We start from the raw sequence: 16,789 nt of genomic DNA on the forward strand, positions 1-16,789 counted from the left end.
GGAGGCAATATGTAATAAAGATTCTGTGAAGGTTTCATTAAATTTCACTCAGTGGTATAAGAGGAGTTGCGGATAAGATATGAGTACCTCAAAGCGTAACAGACGGACGGACGGACAGCTAGACGTACAGATGGACGGACGGACATACCGATTACAGTATACCCTCCCACTTTTCAAGCGGGGGGTATAATAAATGTTAAAATGTTCATATTGACGTCACTTATTCTCATGTATCCGCTTCAAAAGGGAGACATATTGTTTATTCTTGTTCCTTGGTTTCAATACTACACTCCATCAAAATATATATCAACCCCCCCCCTTTAAAACAAATTATGCTTCAAATATGTGTCATTTAAGTTTTGCACATGAGAACTTGCAATCATGCTTCCGCCTATCAGTACTCTCAGTACTTTGATTTGAGTTCTATTTGGATGTGAAACGGGTTGGCACATGATCAAATCTTCCATAAAGCCCTTTGGGCTTTGTGGGATTTGATCACTTGACCAACCCGTTTTACAAATTAATAAAACTCAAAAAATGATACCTTATTTCTTAAGTATTGTTTGCATTACATGTAGATGTGATACATGTATAGTTGAACTTCGTGATAAAGATGCTTCCTGGCTCAAATATTGGATCGTTCATATTTACAGACTGACCGAGATTTTCAAATTAAAAAAAACAAACCAAGAGACGAATTCTTTCAACTTTTACATGCAACTGTTTGTTTACAATTTCTTGCATCTACAATGGCTCTTAATTTTACTCATTTTGAGTTTTTACACTTACCACGGGTCCAGTTTTCATTGGAATCTAAACATTGTTCATTGTTTTGAGACCTACACGTACACATACTAGTACACACAAAACAATATATAAATATTCATAGAGCTAATTGGTAGTAATGAGCGTAAAAAAGAATAAAGTATGCACAAAATCTTCTCTTCATCTTCGTAATTGTTTATATCCCTTTTTAAGAATTCCTGTATTTGACTAAGCAATTTTTAATAAAGAATTTGTTGACAGGGAGCCGGTGTAAAGACGAATAATGACCCCCATCGAATAATGACCGGGGGTCATTTTTCAACGACAAAAAATGACCCCCTACCAGTAGAAAAAAGTCATTTTTTGTAGAAAAAGTGTCCTAGGGGTCATTATTCTATATCTTAGTCCTATAAAAAAAAATTGACCCCCATTGAAAAATGACCCCCTTTAAAGTGAAAAGAGATTCTTTAATTGTCAAGTAAATAAAATTTCTTTTTAATATTCCTCCTTATAGTGTTAGCTTTAAGAATGATATTACACTTGTTGTTAGAAATCAAACCATGCAGCAATCAGGTTCTTATACTCTTTAATAGAAAAAATTAATTTTTCCTTCAACTTTTAGCTTGTATAAGTTTGGCAAATCCTATTTGACAATGAAAGAGGATGAAATATTTACCCCCCCCCCTAAAAAAATTACGTTAAATCAAAAAAAAAAATAGATGAAAAGCAAAAATATGAATAAAACTCTATACCTTTCAATAATACTGAAAGAGGCTCTAGATAAAATATTGAAATGAAATTAAGCCTTCACCCAAGTTCTATCATATCATAATTTACTTCGCCATGATTAAAGCATACTTTAAATGTTGGTGGGGGTATACTTGAGAGTATTGTGGCAAAGTAACAGTTGAAAATTAGTAGAATAGTAGATTATTTTAAGCTTATTTTTAGTCCCTCCTTATAGAAAAATAAAGGTAGGTTAGTTTTTTTTTTGTTGCTTTTGTTGATAATCGACTTCCTCCTAAATAAGTTAAGGGGACGGGGTGGGTATAACACCTAAAATATGCTCTGTAAAGCTGTGGGCTAGTGTAAAAAAACACATTCTAATGCAAAAACTATACATGTAGACATAACCTTTTGATTTAGCACACAGTATTCATTACATTTCTTAATTCTTGTTTTACTCCACCCTTTTACCCAGTTCTGAGTACTAGTATATTTTTCAGAGAATTTAATATGAAAATCAGAACAAACATTTTCATTTTTGTAACGTCTTCTTTATACTGTATCATGATATGAAAAGTTAATTGAAGACCATTTCTTTTTATGTCCCTGTAATCGAAGATTCGGGGATTTATAGTTTTATCGTGTCCGTCTGTATGCCTGTCTGTCTATCTGGCGGTCTTTTTCTCCGCAAAAACTTTAACCATGACCATAACTTTTCATTTATTGTAGCTATGCCTTTCATTCAATATGTGTTTATTCCTTGTGACAAAACCTTACTTTGGGTACCACCAAATTTGACCTTTTGACCTTTACGTTGGAGTTTGTCCCATTTTACAAAAAAATGCCAAATTTTTAATTTACTTTGGCTATTACTTTTAAACGGTAAATACTAGACATAAGTACTCTCATACTTCACAGATGTAATCCTTGTTACATTAAACCTTTCTTAAGAAACCATCAACTTTGACTCTTTGACCTTTGAGTTTGACCTACCTTTCAAACACTAAGTCTTATCATTAGTCATTAATTTTGAACATGTGGTGCTAAGGTTTTCCTATTTTGCAATTGTATTTCTTGTGAGAAGACACTACTTTGGGTACCATTATATTTAAATTGCATTTAAGAAAAGTTTAATCGCTATGTTGCCATACAGGGGCATAGCTGTTTCACAAACACATCTTTTTATATATACTTAGTAAGAGGAGTTGCGGATAACATTGATACCCCAAAGCGTAACAGACGGACGGACATCCCAATCACTATATACCCTCCCGCTTTTCAAGCGGAGGATATAATAATATATGATACTACTGATTTTTTCTGTCAGTACGATGATTTCCACCATCAAAAAACATTGTTTACCTAACCCTTTAGGCTCGATAAATCTTTACTCCTTTAGATTCTGAATCATAGCATTGACCTTAAAATATAGCTATAATCGTATGTTATAAGATCATTATATCATCAATTTATTCCAAATAAGCTCAGGTGAGCATTTTGGCCAATATGCTTCTTTATCTATACTTTTTTTGCCCCCTAAAAATTTCAGCTTTAATCCACAGGGAGTCATTTTTCTACGGGGGTCATTTTTCTTCACGTGGGTTCTGCAAATTTGTAGGGTGGTGCCACTTTTTCTACGGGCAAAAGGGTCATTTTTCTACGTCAAATAATGACCGGGGGTCATTTTTGCTGTCGAAAAATGACCCCCGGTCATTATTCGATGGGGGTCATTATTCGTCTTTACACCGGTTCAAGAGAATAAAAGCCTTAATTCAGGTTAATGAATACAAGTTATGAAGAATATTCGATTGGAATATCCGGAACTGCTTATCTCTAAATGATACAGTACAATAGATACTGAAAGATACTGAAAAGTTCAGCTATATCTTAATTGATCTAACCATGTAACTAATTTCAAATATTAATACAAAATAGCAGAATAAATCTTAAAATTTATTTTAAATGCTTTAAACAATGATTTAAAGGCTGCATGCGATCACAAATAACTTAAAATCACCGAATCATGTTATGGAAAGCTTGATGTGGGTCCTTACTCTGTAATTTTGGATAAGTTAGAATATTAATAAAAAAATCATTACATATTTTTATGATTGTTATTAGTTAAATAAATGACAAATGAATGTATATTTAACCATGCGTTTCCCATTTTCTTCCGCTTATTAAATAATACTGAATGTAAAATATGATGAAGCACCGTGAATTTGCATAAAAGCAGAGTGCAGATTACTTATGCTGAAATAAAATTGGATACAATTTAGTTCTTGGAATTGTAAAACGAATATTAAAAGAAAAGAATATATAAATATTTTTAGTCAATATCTTTATATTATTCTGCCAAAATGTGAAAATGATATTTAAAAGAAAATAATTATCGTTATCAGAGCCAACGTCCCCCGATGTACCTGGTCTACTCCTGTATAATGCTGTTGGATTTGCTGCTATTTTACTAATTGGCGTCATCATAACGATTATTATTTGCATACACAAAAAGAGGTAACCACTTTTTGTAGACAGACATTTTTTCCGAATACCAAAATATTTTAACTGTTAATCAAACTGCTTGTATACTTTTTAGCTCACGTGAAACGAAGGCTCAAGTGAGCTTTTCTGATCACATTTTGTCCGGCGTCCGTCTGTCTGTAAACGTTTCACATTTTCGACTTCTTCTTAAGAACCGCTGGGCTAATTTCAACAAAACTTTCCACAAAGCATGCTTGGGTTAAGGGAATTCAAGTGTGTTCAAATGAAGGACCAGGCCCTCATTCAAGGGGAAATAACTGGGAATTAGTGAATATTTGGTGGCATGTTTTAGAAATCTTCTCAAGAACCACTGTGCCAGGAAAGATGAAACTTATGTTTAAACATCCTCAGGTAGTGTATAGGTTCAATTTGTTCAATTCATGACCCCTTGGGGTAGGGCGGGGCCACTGTGAATAGGGAATCAAAGTTTTACATAAAAATATACAGGAAAATTCTTTAAAAATCTTCTTCTCAAGAATAACAAAGCCATGACTGATCCTATTTATATGGAAGCATCCTCAAGTAGAGCAGATTCAAATTTGTTCAAATCATGACCCCCGGGGGTAGGGCGGGGCCACAATGGCTGACCAAAGTTTTACATAGAAATATATAGGAAAACTCTTTAAAAATCTTCTTCTCAAGAATAGCAAAGTCATAATTGATCATATTTATATGGAAGCATCCTCAGGTTGTGTAGGTTCAATTTTGTTTTAAATCATGACCCCCGGTAGTAGGGCGGGCCAAAATGGTCGATCTAAGTTTTACAGTCACATATATAGGAAAACTCTTTTAAAAAATCATCTTATCAAGAATAGCAAAGCCATGATTATTCATAGGACTACTTTTGGATTTAAAATTTTCAATAATAAACCAATTTCTACTTTTTCCTAACCACAATGCTCAGGTGAGTGATGTGGCCCATGAGCCTCTTGTTTTAATTTTACATTTTTATCCCATAGGAAAAGATCCGCATATGATGTGAGCAAAGAATAAATTCAAAGGAAATTAAAATGAAGTGTTAGAGTGATGTGAATGGAAGCTGAATATTAAAGTGCTAATATCAAAAAGGACTAAAAATATTTGGAGCAAGTCTACTTGAAAGTACGGTATTGCATTAATGTTGCTTCTAGGATCGATGCACACTACCTGTAAATCGTTTAGTGTTGGATTTTGTCATCTTTTAACAATACTCTCTACCCACACACTAGCTATTACACCTAAAAATTGAAAGACTTCAAATTTTAGCTTTTGATTTCTGTGCAGAAAATTAATTCCAAAAAATGAAACGTATAACTATCTTTTATTATTAATATACAAAATAAAGTTAAGAATTGATGCCAAAACAATGACAGGAAAACTAATCGAGAAGACAACTACGAGGTGTATCTCGAGTATGATTGAAATTGAAGAAAAGATCAAATGAATGATTTAATGCTTTTATTAATTTGTGTTAAAATCGTAAGAAAGAACTTAATGTTACATGTAGATAACTCTGGTAGAATATCTGGGAAAAAAATTGCATATGTTACTGTAAATGTATTATATTTAGCGTGTACGATATTTAGCGGAAATTGATTTTTGAACGAGTTAGCGTAGATTTGATTTAGCGCATTTCTCAATGTTCTTATTTATGTATATATCTGCAAGACATTTAGCGTTGTATTTGAATTAGCGGAAGTTCCTTTCCGCCAAAAGCGCTTAAAAGAATACACAGCCAAATGTAATATGTTTACAGTATACTATTTATTGAAAGACTTCATCTTTCAAAACGTCTTTAATGAAATGATTTAAGTGAAGAAATATACAATGTATAAGAAACACTTCGTGTTACTTATTTTATCATTTACTTCCACTCGTCGTTGCAAAGAATCAGTCTATTCACTTTCATTACATTGTTTACATCACGTAGCAAATTCAAACGATAATGGCCAATTAGTGTCATCCGGTAGGTTCTTAGATAAAATAACGCTAACTGTAATAGCTATGCACACTTAAGAGTTTTGATTATATTGTATTTTTTCTGCTGTAAGGGTTGTCTGCCCTTAAATCTAGATTCCAATAAAAACAGATGTACAATAAATTACTCAATTTGTATTCATTTTAAGTATTCTGAACATTTTAAAAGATCTAGGTAAATTTTAAAAACATGTTAATTACAGGTATTTTTTATGGAAGTAAACATCAGTGATTTTTAATGGCTGATACTGTTTTCTGTTTGAACATTTATTTTTTGGGGGAAATGCAACGTATCATATTGTGAAATTAAGCTCAACATACTCAATGTAAATACTTCAAACAATACTGTTTTAATGTTTTTTTTTAAAAAACTGCTCTGGTAAAGAGACGATCTTAAAGAAAATGCCAACTGAAGGAATTTATGTGATATTCATTACCGGTGTTTAGGTCAAATTTGTTTTTTTAATTAATGTTATAATTATGTTCATTGTCAGATACTGGTTATTGCTGCTAGTAATTATCAGTTATAACTGTATTACGATGTTTGAGATATTCGTATAGATTTTATGTACATGCAATAACTAGCTAGAATGTCATGATTTGTGTATTAGGTACAGCTGTAATCATATACCTATAAAAAATTTTGTATAATATTATCTATGTTTATTAGTTTTTTATATTGATTATTTATCTTGACATTTTGCAAATGGTCTTTGCTCGTGAACTTTGAAAAAGTTAAATAAATCAAATGATAAACATGAATCAGACACCATAAAATATTGTGGAGAGAAATGCTACAATAAAATGTAAGATAGCAAATGGTGTTCGATTTTTAAAAAAATATGAATAAAACAAATATGCGAGGGCATAAAAAAGATATCTCTGGAAATTCCAGAGGTGCGATCAGGTGCAAAGGATTTAGTAAGCATCCCCTGTTGACCAGTCATACCCACCGTGAGCCCTATATATTGATCAGGAACACGGAACAATGTGTTAGATGTAAACGCCGTATGCTGGTGATCCATATAGTTGGATATTACTATGAAAATATTGAAAGTCGACGATTGAAATGTTGAAATCATCTTGTTTGTCATGCAATTAAGTTGTTAGTGGAATCGTAACGTCAATAGTCATTATTAGTAAAACACATTGAGGCACTACCAACGCAAATCTGCAAAGGAGGGCTGCAAGTAAACATCTGTACTCTCCACTTACGGCCCTAAAGACTCAGAAGCCACAGTATTCAAAGTTAAAAATGTGTTATACATGTACAAGCTAAGATTGAGTTAAGATGGAATGTGGCAAAGTGGTTTTCAAGATCATCAGCTATAGGTGAGGGTCTTTACTTGCACAAGAATTTCTAATGTACTTACACCTCCTGAGGACACTTAACTTTAAGTCAATACTTAAGCGCTAAGTATGTTTATGAATTACACTTAGGTTATTCTACCTAATTTAAGTAAAACCTAAGGAAGTTAAGTAAAAATACATAGCTTAAGTGATTTTTTTAAACTTTAGAATATGTTAAGAAGTTTTATGAATCTCGCCCCAGGAGTCTTAGGACTGGGTACGGTATTATGTCTGCATGTTTGTTTATAATTAATTTCATAATTACAATGTGCCAGCCATGAGGTATTCTTGGTACTCCAGTCGCCAGCCTTTATAACAAGCCTTCTTTGTTGTAAAAAAAAAATTGATGAGACATGAAAAATTAGCGGGGAACTGCCTTCACTCATGTCTGAGATAAGTCTTAATCTTTGAATTCAGATTTGGAAAACTATCTAATACTCGGATGGTCCCTCACTTATAATTATTCTGTCGAAAAGAGAGGAAAGACTTAAGAAATGTGGTTTTGTGTTTTATTTTTAATTGTTTGGTTTTTGTCCGTCAAAGTCTGTGAACTTTCTTCTTTTTTCTCTCACTATCATTGAGGTTGCAGAATGTTTATATTGTAATTTGTCTAAATATTCGGAGATATCCCTGAATGTTTTCACGTTATTGGTATCTGCTTACATCAGTGATATCCCCCATTATTTTAAGTTGTCATTTTGTGTTTGTCAGAGATATCCCCAACTTTGTTCTAATTAAGGAATGAAGCTTATTTCAACTTATGTTATTTGATATAACATAACTTGGGGCAGTTTACGCTTTAGAAACCGCGAAGCAAATTGAGCGTTATTTTAAAATTAACGTCAAGCGGAGTAATACGTTTTTGACGTAACTCATTGTAGGCAAGTTATGTTATACAAAATGGATAAAACCGTTTATCCAATCAAATGACTAATATTAAATTATTGTTGGTTATTGCTATTTGCTAATTGATATTCATGGTTCTTTTCCCGTAATCGTTATTTGTTTTCAAAAAATGTACACCTACATGATTGCATCAACCAAGCTTCTTGATAATTGACAAGGATCCGACACTCTGTAAGTACTGAACTTGTATATATTAACATGATAGTGTATATCTTAAATGCATTAGAGCGGGGGTATTCCTAATCAATTAGCATTCGCTCACATACATGTTTTACTTGCAAATAAAATAGTACAAAAAAACTTTTTTATAAAAAAGGTCTCACGACCCAACGCCAAATTTATTTGCCAGATCTTTCCACTGTATGAGACAATGCTCTACATTTTTTTAAATCTAAGACTTTATTCTGGTTTCATTCAAACTAATATGAATCCGTCCGAAAGGTGGAAGGCATTTATATTCCATAAATTCAAATTTTGAAAGAAAAAAATCCAATGTACCAAATCTCAATATTTATAAAATTATACCCATTAATCATCTCTAAAAGACCAATAGTTTTAAGGCGGGCTTTGCTGTGGGACACCTGACACCTTTTATTCGATATAATATATATATATTATAGTATATAGTATATCATACTGTACCAGTAACGTAGCAGAAATCAAATATAGATTATCTATGCCTCCTTTTTTCTTCAACTGTTATGAAAAAGGACAAAGCACATATGTATATTGAAGTTGTATTTTATTGATCAAATTAAGCTTTTGATTTTATCTTAATAATGAAAAAAATTTTGTTCTGGTGTGACGCTAGAGTACATACTATATAGTATATAGAGAGGAAGGTTTAACTTCTGTTGAACACTGCATTTTCACAATACTTTATAAACGGGAGATAGCGATAGTGAATTTGTTATCAATCAAGACAAAATTTTCACGAGCTGTGGTCACATGTACCGTATTACATAATTATACGAAGGGTGATCAAAAAGTTCGCGTCTTCTTTTAAAACCACAATTTAGTTTGGCATTTATATACATGTAATATAAATCATATAATCGTTCTGATGGTCAAAAATTAATGTACATGTATGCTGAATGCACAAATAGCCTTTTTGATTATAATTTCTATGTTTCATTCAGATTTTTAAGCTAACTGCGAAATATCTGCGGAAAGAACAATAATGGCTATATTTTCGTTTAAATTCGCTTAGGGTGACCTAGTGCAAAGTATTCTAGGATATATTAAAAGTCTTTTCCCAGTAATTTCTGCCCATGGCCCGATTTTATTGACATGACTTTCGTATATGCGGTATCATGACGTGACTTGGATTTCCAATATCATAATTAATAATTAGCAATGCTAAATATTTATATTAAGAAGGTACTCTACTCCTGATCCCTTTGAATCTATCTAAGTACTAACAATACTTCTGTGTTGAACAGGGTTTTTGAAAGATGATGTACATGTTAACAACCTTTAATTGAACTTAATTCTAAAAAAAACAATAAAGATTCATTTCCATATTTTTCGTATTCTTTGAAGTAAACATCATGTCATTTCTTAGAATTAATTTCCTCTGGCAATCGGGACATAGACGTCAACGGTATTTATTAATTCTGATCAATTCTGAGCAAGAAATTTGAAATTTAACGAAATGACGTCTAATGGACAACTACATTGCGATCAGTGACTTGTTTATTTAAGCATTGAATTCATATTTTTAATTTGTCAGCAAGGCCAGGTGTGTTATAGGACAGAAGACATCCAAAAATTTGAATTCAATGCTTACATGTATATTTACATTTCTCTAATTTTCCTTCTTCGTAATTGATTATTTCGGTAATCTTTAATGTGAATTTAGCGCCCTTCAAAACTGCCGTGGTAAATAAATATAAGAGCCGTTAGTGACGTCAAATGACATTGCAAAGTTAAATAACGCAAACAAAAACTGCGAGAAAAAAAGAACTTATAAATTAATTAACATGGGATGTCTTTGTTCATTTGCAAAAGAAATTTTTGGGGAAAACATTCTCATTGTACGTAGTGAGTACTCTGAAACTGATATTAAAAAGATTCTTGAGAATATTGACAATAACTAATAGTATGTAGTTTTCAGGTCTTTCGACAATTTGTTGGAATTCCCATGGGTACATGGTTTTTCGCTGACCAATTTTTGTTTTAATATGAAGCAGAATTTTTCCATTCAAAAATCTTCTTCATCCGAAGAAATCACTTGCTGCGGCCTTTAACTTGAAAATTAGATACATCGACGACATATTATCAATTAACGATAGTTACTTCCATTCATATGTCGACGCGATACATCCCGATGAACTTGAAAGAAGATAGGGTACACAGTGTGACATCTTTTTGGAATTTTCTCTGGCATATTTTGGTAATTGAAACATAACAGCAAAACTTAATTATAAGTAAAGATGACCTTAACTTTTTTTTATCTTTAACTTCCTTTACTAATTTAGCAATATGTCCTTATCACATACATGTACATGTAGGTATGAGGTTTATGTGCCCCAGTTGAATTGATACGCAGGAGCATGCTTTACATACAAAAAAATCTCAAACAAAGCAAACTTTTTACAAACAAGTAGATGAAACAAAAATATCAAAAATCTCGTTTTTAAAAGGTCTTTATTATGCAGGTTTATGGTCGATAAAATGACCTTGTCGACAAATGCAATCTACAATTAAGTCGAATGCTGGTTGATGTTTGCCATACCAATTGATAGGTCATTATTAAAACATTGAATTGTCTATGGGGTTTTACCTTCTCAGGATCAGGACAAGGAGCACACGGTAGATTCAACAGATCGACAGGGAATGCTTAGTCTTCCATGGCATCTGATCCCACCTTTACTGATTTAGTTTCATGTTTGCGCTGCTCCAGATTTGTAATTTTTTTGGATGTTTGATTTTGTTATTTTGATGATTTTTCAGCTATTAACAATATACATTTTTATTCTGATTCCTTTATAATCGAAATAGAAGGTACAACCAAATATACCAAAATCCGTTTTGTATTTGGATACTTTTTAAGAAAAAAAGCATTTATGGCAACCTTACAACAAAGCTTTTACATAAACTTTTTTACTTTAGTTTTTTAACCGACAGCCTCCCCAATTTACGTCGAGGTATAACATTTTCCCCTTGTAGAGTTTATATCTCCCAGACGATTTGATAGACATGACCATTTCTACAAATGAAGAATTTCTAAAACGAGTTACGTTATTGCTTTTAATTAGTTGATCATTCAAGAATATCAACAGTCTTAGTTTAATTTAAAAATATGTGGTCAATACAACGACATTGAATGCATATGCAATCTATCGCTAACTCGATTGTTGACCATTTTCATACATATTTTAGGTCATTATAAACACACTGAATTTTCCATGAATTTTTAAGACTGCAGTCCAAACAAGAACCACGTGGTAGGTTTGATTGCTGAACAAGGGATGCTTACTTATCCATCACATCTGATCCCATTTTCCGATGTTTTTGAGAGGTCCATTGTTTCACTATTACATGTACTCCTAATTTTGATAATTTCCTCAATCATGTGAGCCTTTTTATATTTCATCTTTAAATTTATTTTTCACTTTTTAGTTCAACTGAGCCGAAGGCTCAATATGTAACAGTTTTTTTTGATCAAAAGTTGTCCGTTGTCTATTATTAAAAAAAATGTGTCGTTGTCTGCGTCGTTGTTGTTGTATAATTGTCGTCGTCGTAAACTTTTCACATTATCATCTTCTCAAGAACCACTGGGCCTATTTTAACCAAACTTGCCATAAAGTATTCTTGAGTGAAGGGGATTCAAGTTAACTTTGTTCAAATGAATGGCCAGCCCCTCTTCATAAATAAAGGGAACATAATTATGAATTAATGAAAAATTAATGGCATCTTTTTAAAATCTTGTGTGTCCAGGGTCACCTGGAATTTGAAAGATACAAACTCATGTGGAAGTCCTCAATTAGTGTAGATTCAAGTTTGTACAATTCTGTTGTGTTGAACTCATGAGGAAGTGCATTACTTTCAACATTATGAACAACACAATGGCCTTTTTGTGTGCACAGAATTACATAGGAATATATAGGAAAAATCTTTAAAAATCTTCTTCACCAGAACCACTTGGCTACGAAAGATGAAACTCATGTGGAAGCATCCTCAGGTAGAGTAGATGCAATTTTGTTCAAATCATTACCCCCGAAGGTAGCTAGGCCGATCGCAGGTTTACATAGGAATATATAGGAATTTTTTTTTAAAGTCTTCTTCTCCAGAACCACTTGGCCAAGACAGATGAAACTCATGTGGAAGCATCCTCAGGTAGTGTAGATTCAAGTTTGTTCAAATCATAACCCCGAATATAGGATGGGGCCGCAATACCAATCACAATTAACATAGGAATAATTAGGATTTTTTAAAATCTTCTTCTCCAGAACAACTTGGCCAGTAAAAATTAAACTTAACGAGAATATACGAAAAAAATCCGTCGTCAATTCAATGTATAAATAATTGAATAACAATTACAATGTATCTTTAGTAAAGTATAAGTAACTATAAAAGTTAATGTTTGTTTTTCCATTGTTTTTCGAAAAAGACAATGAGCTCAAATCGGGTATGACCGGTCGGCATGGGATGCTCAGTCATCCATGGCACCTGATCCATCTATGATATCAAGGGAATTTTATTGGCATTACTTATCTGGATTTTCAAAGCATTTGATCTTGTTACCTCTGCTTGGTTATTATCAATTAAATGGTTTCTCACTTATATAGATCATGGATTGTGTATTAATTTTAATATTTTAGGTCCTTTGTTGTTTCTATTGTATATTAATGATTTACCATTGTGTGTTGAACATTGTAATATTGATATGTTTGCTGATGACACTACAATGCATTTTTTTACTCTTAATCATGAACTCTGTCAAATACAAATGGTGTCAACAAAATCAGAATTAAAAATAAAACTATGTGAACACAACAAAAGAAATCTGTTAATTTTCATCTGCAACTGCCAGCCCCTAGAAAAAAATGCAAAAATTATTAGGTGTTCACATTGATCATAATCTTCAATATACTTGTCATGCAGTTTGCAAAACTCTTACATACAAATTTTTACAGAAAAATTAAAAGGTTTATCTAGAAAACTATTTTATAATGTTACCATCAATTTTATATTGTCTATCCATTTGGGGCAATAGTCCTCAAACGCATATGGATAGCACCTACAGATTACAAAAACGAGCAGCTAGGATTATTTTAAATCATAAAAAAATTTTATACACCTTCAATGCCTTTATTTAACAATAATGAACTTTTATATTTACAGAAAACTATAATGTTCAAAATAATAGTTTATATGCATAATCTTTTTGAATTTCAAAGTTTAACCATAGTTAGCAAATATATAAAATAACTTTAAAAATTCTATTGTTATTAACACTTTCAGGAAGGCAATATTTAAAAGAAATGTTGAACATTTTCAGTGATCACTTGATTTTTTGTTCTTCTCTCTCTATATATTGATGTTTTATTACTTTGTAAAAAACTTGATTTTTTATCGAAAACATTGACACTATTGTATATAATTGTAATGTGTTTTGGCGAAAACTTTAAAACTTTGAAAAACTATAGCGAAAACTTTGATACTTTGAAAAACTTTGGCGAAAACTTTGACACTCTGAGAAACTTTATCGGAAACTTTGACATTTTGAAAAACTTTAATATATTTGGCGAAAAATTTGATACTTTGAAAAACTTCGGCTAAAACTTTAACACTTTGATGAACTTTGGCGAAAACTTTGACACTTTGATTTACTATAGTTAACTTTAGTAAACTATAGTTAACTATAGAAAACTATAGTTAACTACAGCAAAATATAGTTAACTATAGTAAAATATAGTTAACTATAGTTAACTACAATTTTTATTTTCTTAGGGTTATTCGCCATCAGTCTGTTATGAAACTTTTACCCACCGAAGATTTGTTCACAGTATTTTTTCTCTCCTTTTCCCTTTTTCTGCCGAGTATTTTTATCGTTTCAGATTATATTTTCAAGCCAGCTGCAAGGAATCCCATAACAAGGAAACCCTCGTCACGGCCGCCTAATTGTATCAACCATACATGCAAGCAGTTGACGCCAGGCATGCTGATATTGGGCTTATCAGTAGGCTCACTGAACTTTTCTTCAACATTTTAACAAATGTTTTCAAGTATGAACTAGTCAGTATCGTACGCAGTTAAGAATCAAATTACATGTCGTATGTTTCACAAGTTTGAAAAGTTCATTTGTATATTAAATTGTTAATTAAGATATGCCTTGTATATTATACATATGGGTGTATAATTGTCCCCCGCTTTGGGCTTATCAGTAGGCTCACTTGAACTTTTCTTCAACATTTTAACAAATGTTTTCAAAATGCCATTTTTTTATTTAGGCCATAACTTTTGAATGGTAGGTACTAGGACTTTAATATTTCACATATATATTTTTTGTAGCAAGACCTTTTATTGGATACCAACAACTTGACCTTTTGACCTTGACCTTGGAGAAGAAAAAAATTTAACTTTGACCATAACTTTTAAATGCTTTCATACTTCATATATATATAATTCTTCTGAGAACACCTTTCATTGAATACCAAGAACTTTGCCCCTTGGACCTTGATGGATTTGACCTACTTTTCAAAAACTTTCACAAGACTTTCATATTTCAAAAGTGGCAAGACCTTTCATTTGTATATTAAATTAAATTAAAATACCTTGATCATGACTTTTGAATGGTTGTATATTATGTAATCCTTTTAAAAAGATATGGATGTATTATTTCAGTGATAATTTGTAAATAAAAGTTTTTAGAAACAAAATGTCATAAAAAATGACATCTCACCCAAAAAGACACCGAAAGCGGGGGACCACAATTCTTTGAATTTTTTCTAAATGTTTTACATCACAAATATTCCATTTTAGAGAATTTAAACTCTGACATCTCAAAAAATTCTAAACGATGTGTATCATTTGGCAATTTCAGTAAAAGTTTCTTCTAAAAAATTATTAAATACACTTGTCCAAAATCTGTTCTATTGATTACTTCTCCTGTGTGCGAAAGATTCGGAGAAAATGACACTGATTTTGTTTGTATTGCAGTTTTCTTTTCTTTTAACAACGTACATGTGACACTGCATGTAATAGGAATCAAAATATCTTAACCCCGTTTAAATTACGTTTAAGCATTCTTTCGAATCTATCATTTAAACTTACATATGTGCTAAGGACTTTTCTCCGAAAGGACAGATGATCCGTCCCTCAATAATACATGTATATATTTTTTCTGAGATTTTTTTCATTGACGTATTGCTATTTTAACATATTTACTCAAAAAAATAATTGAAGTATATCCACCTGGCATTTTTACAAAATGCCAGGGGATCTTGGTTCCTATGAAATCCCTTCTGCAAAAAAAAACTTAGTTTGCCAATATCATATATTTTAATGTTTTAATATATTTAAATGCAAGAGATTTAGAAGATCACATTTTCTTTCCTAACCACGATTCTACAACTTTAAATAGAAATGATACTAAGTAAAATGAGTTTGCAATCTAACAAATACAATGGTATCAATGTTTTCATTTAAGGAATAAAAGATTTGATCAAATTAAACGAATTACTTTTCCTATAAATTCAAATCCCATTATCCTGCATTATCTCGTTTCTTTTTTTAAAAGTCCGAGAATCAATTTATCAAAGTTTTCATCATTGATACACAGAAGCACATCAATGAAGCACATTCAAGCGGTGAAATTCTTTGTTTGATGGAGCGTTCTGAGCTTTCTTTAGAATATTGATTGTCATATAATGACATATGCACCTTTTTATTTAGAAAGGAAAAAACAACGGCTAATCATAAATGGTTCATTCAAATTATTTTAGATATTCCAAAAAATATGATAGCCAACAAAAATGGATCTAGTCTACGTAAATGCTGTGTCCTAGTACTGATACATGTGGTCTGAAAACTGCAGTGCACATGATAAATTCATGATTATGTACATATTTGTTGCTACACGAGTGTGATATCTTACTCTCAATTCAAACTTTATAAGATTTTCATTTCAGTGTAATTCATGTTACCAGAAGGACTGGGGTATACATATGTGAGCATTAGCATAAACATTTATCGTTTCTGAATAAATGGGCGTGTCATTATGTAGCACAATATATCCTGTATATATATATATTCTTTTTTTTATTAAAAAAAACATGAAATACAAGGCACGACAGGGAGAAGAAAGACATTAAACGCTTTTGATGAACTGGAATTAGTTTTAAACGGTAGAGCAATGTTCAAATTAATGATATTAACTCAAATGATGACCGCGGTTCTCAACATACCTACCACGATGTCCCCGACAATAAGTCCTAAAGATAAAATATTTACGGATGACGGAAAAATTTTGAATATCACTACAGCTGTAGATAAAAGCATCATGCAAATGGAATTATTTGCTAATGCAAATATTCAA

The 16,789-nt window shown here is 31.7% G+C and overlaps 1 protein-coding gene across 2 annotated transcripts in view; it reads left to right on the forward strand.

The window, feature by feature from the left end:
- The window catches only part of LOC134278662 (sushi, von Willebrand factor type A, EGF and pentraxin domain-containing protein 1-like), a 30,891-nt gene extending 24,084 nt beyond the window's left edge, over positions 1–6,807 (forward strand). For both annotated transcript variants that reach the window (XM_062760964.1, XM_062760963.1), the window contains exons 20-21: positions 3,894–4,005; positions 4,992–6,807. In XM_062760964.1, coding sequence (XP_062616948.1) covers positions 3,894–4,005; positions 4,992–5,025 — 146 coding nt within the window. In that variant the 3' untranslated portion in view covers positions 5,026–6,807. The remainder of the gene's footprint in view (positions 1–3,893; positions 4,006–4,991) is intronic.
- Positions 6,808–16,789: the final 9,982 nt, after the last annotated feature.

Source organism: Saccostrea cucullata, unplaced genomic scaffold, assembly GCF_032062105.1.
Source record: "Saccostrea cucullata isolate Sc308-1 unplaced genomic scaffold, CSIRO_AGI_Scuc_v1 ctg664, whole genome shotgun sequence".
Lineage (NCBI taxonomy): Eukaryota > Metazoa > Mollusca > Bivalvia > Ostreida > Ostreidae > Saccostrea > Saccostrea cuccullata.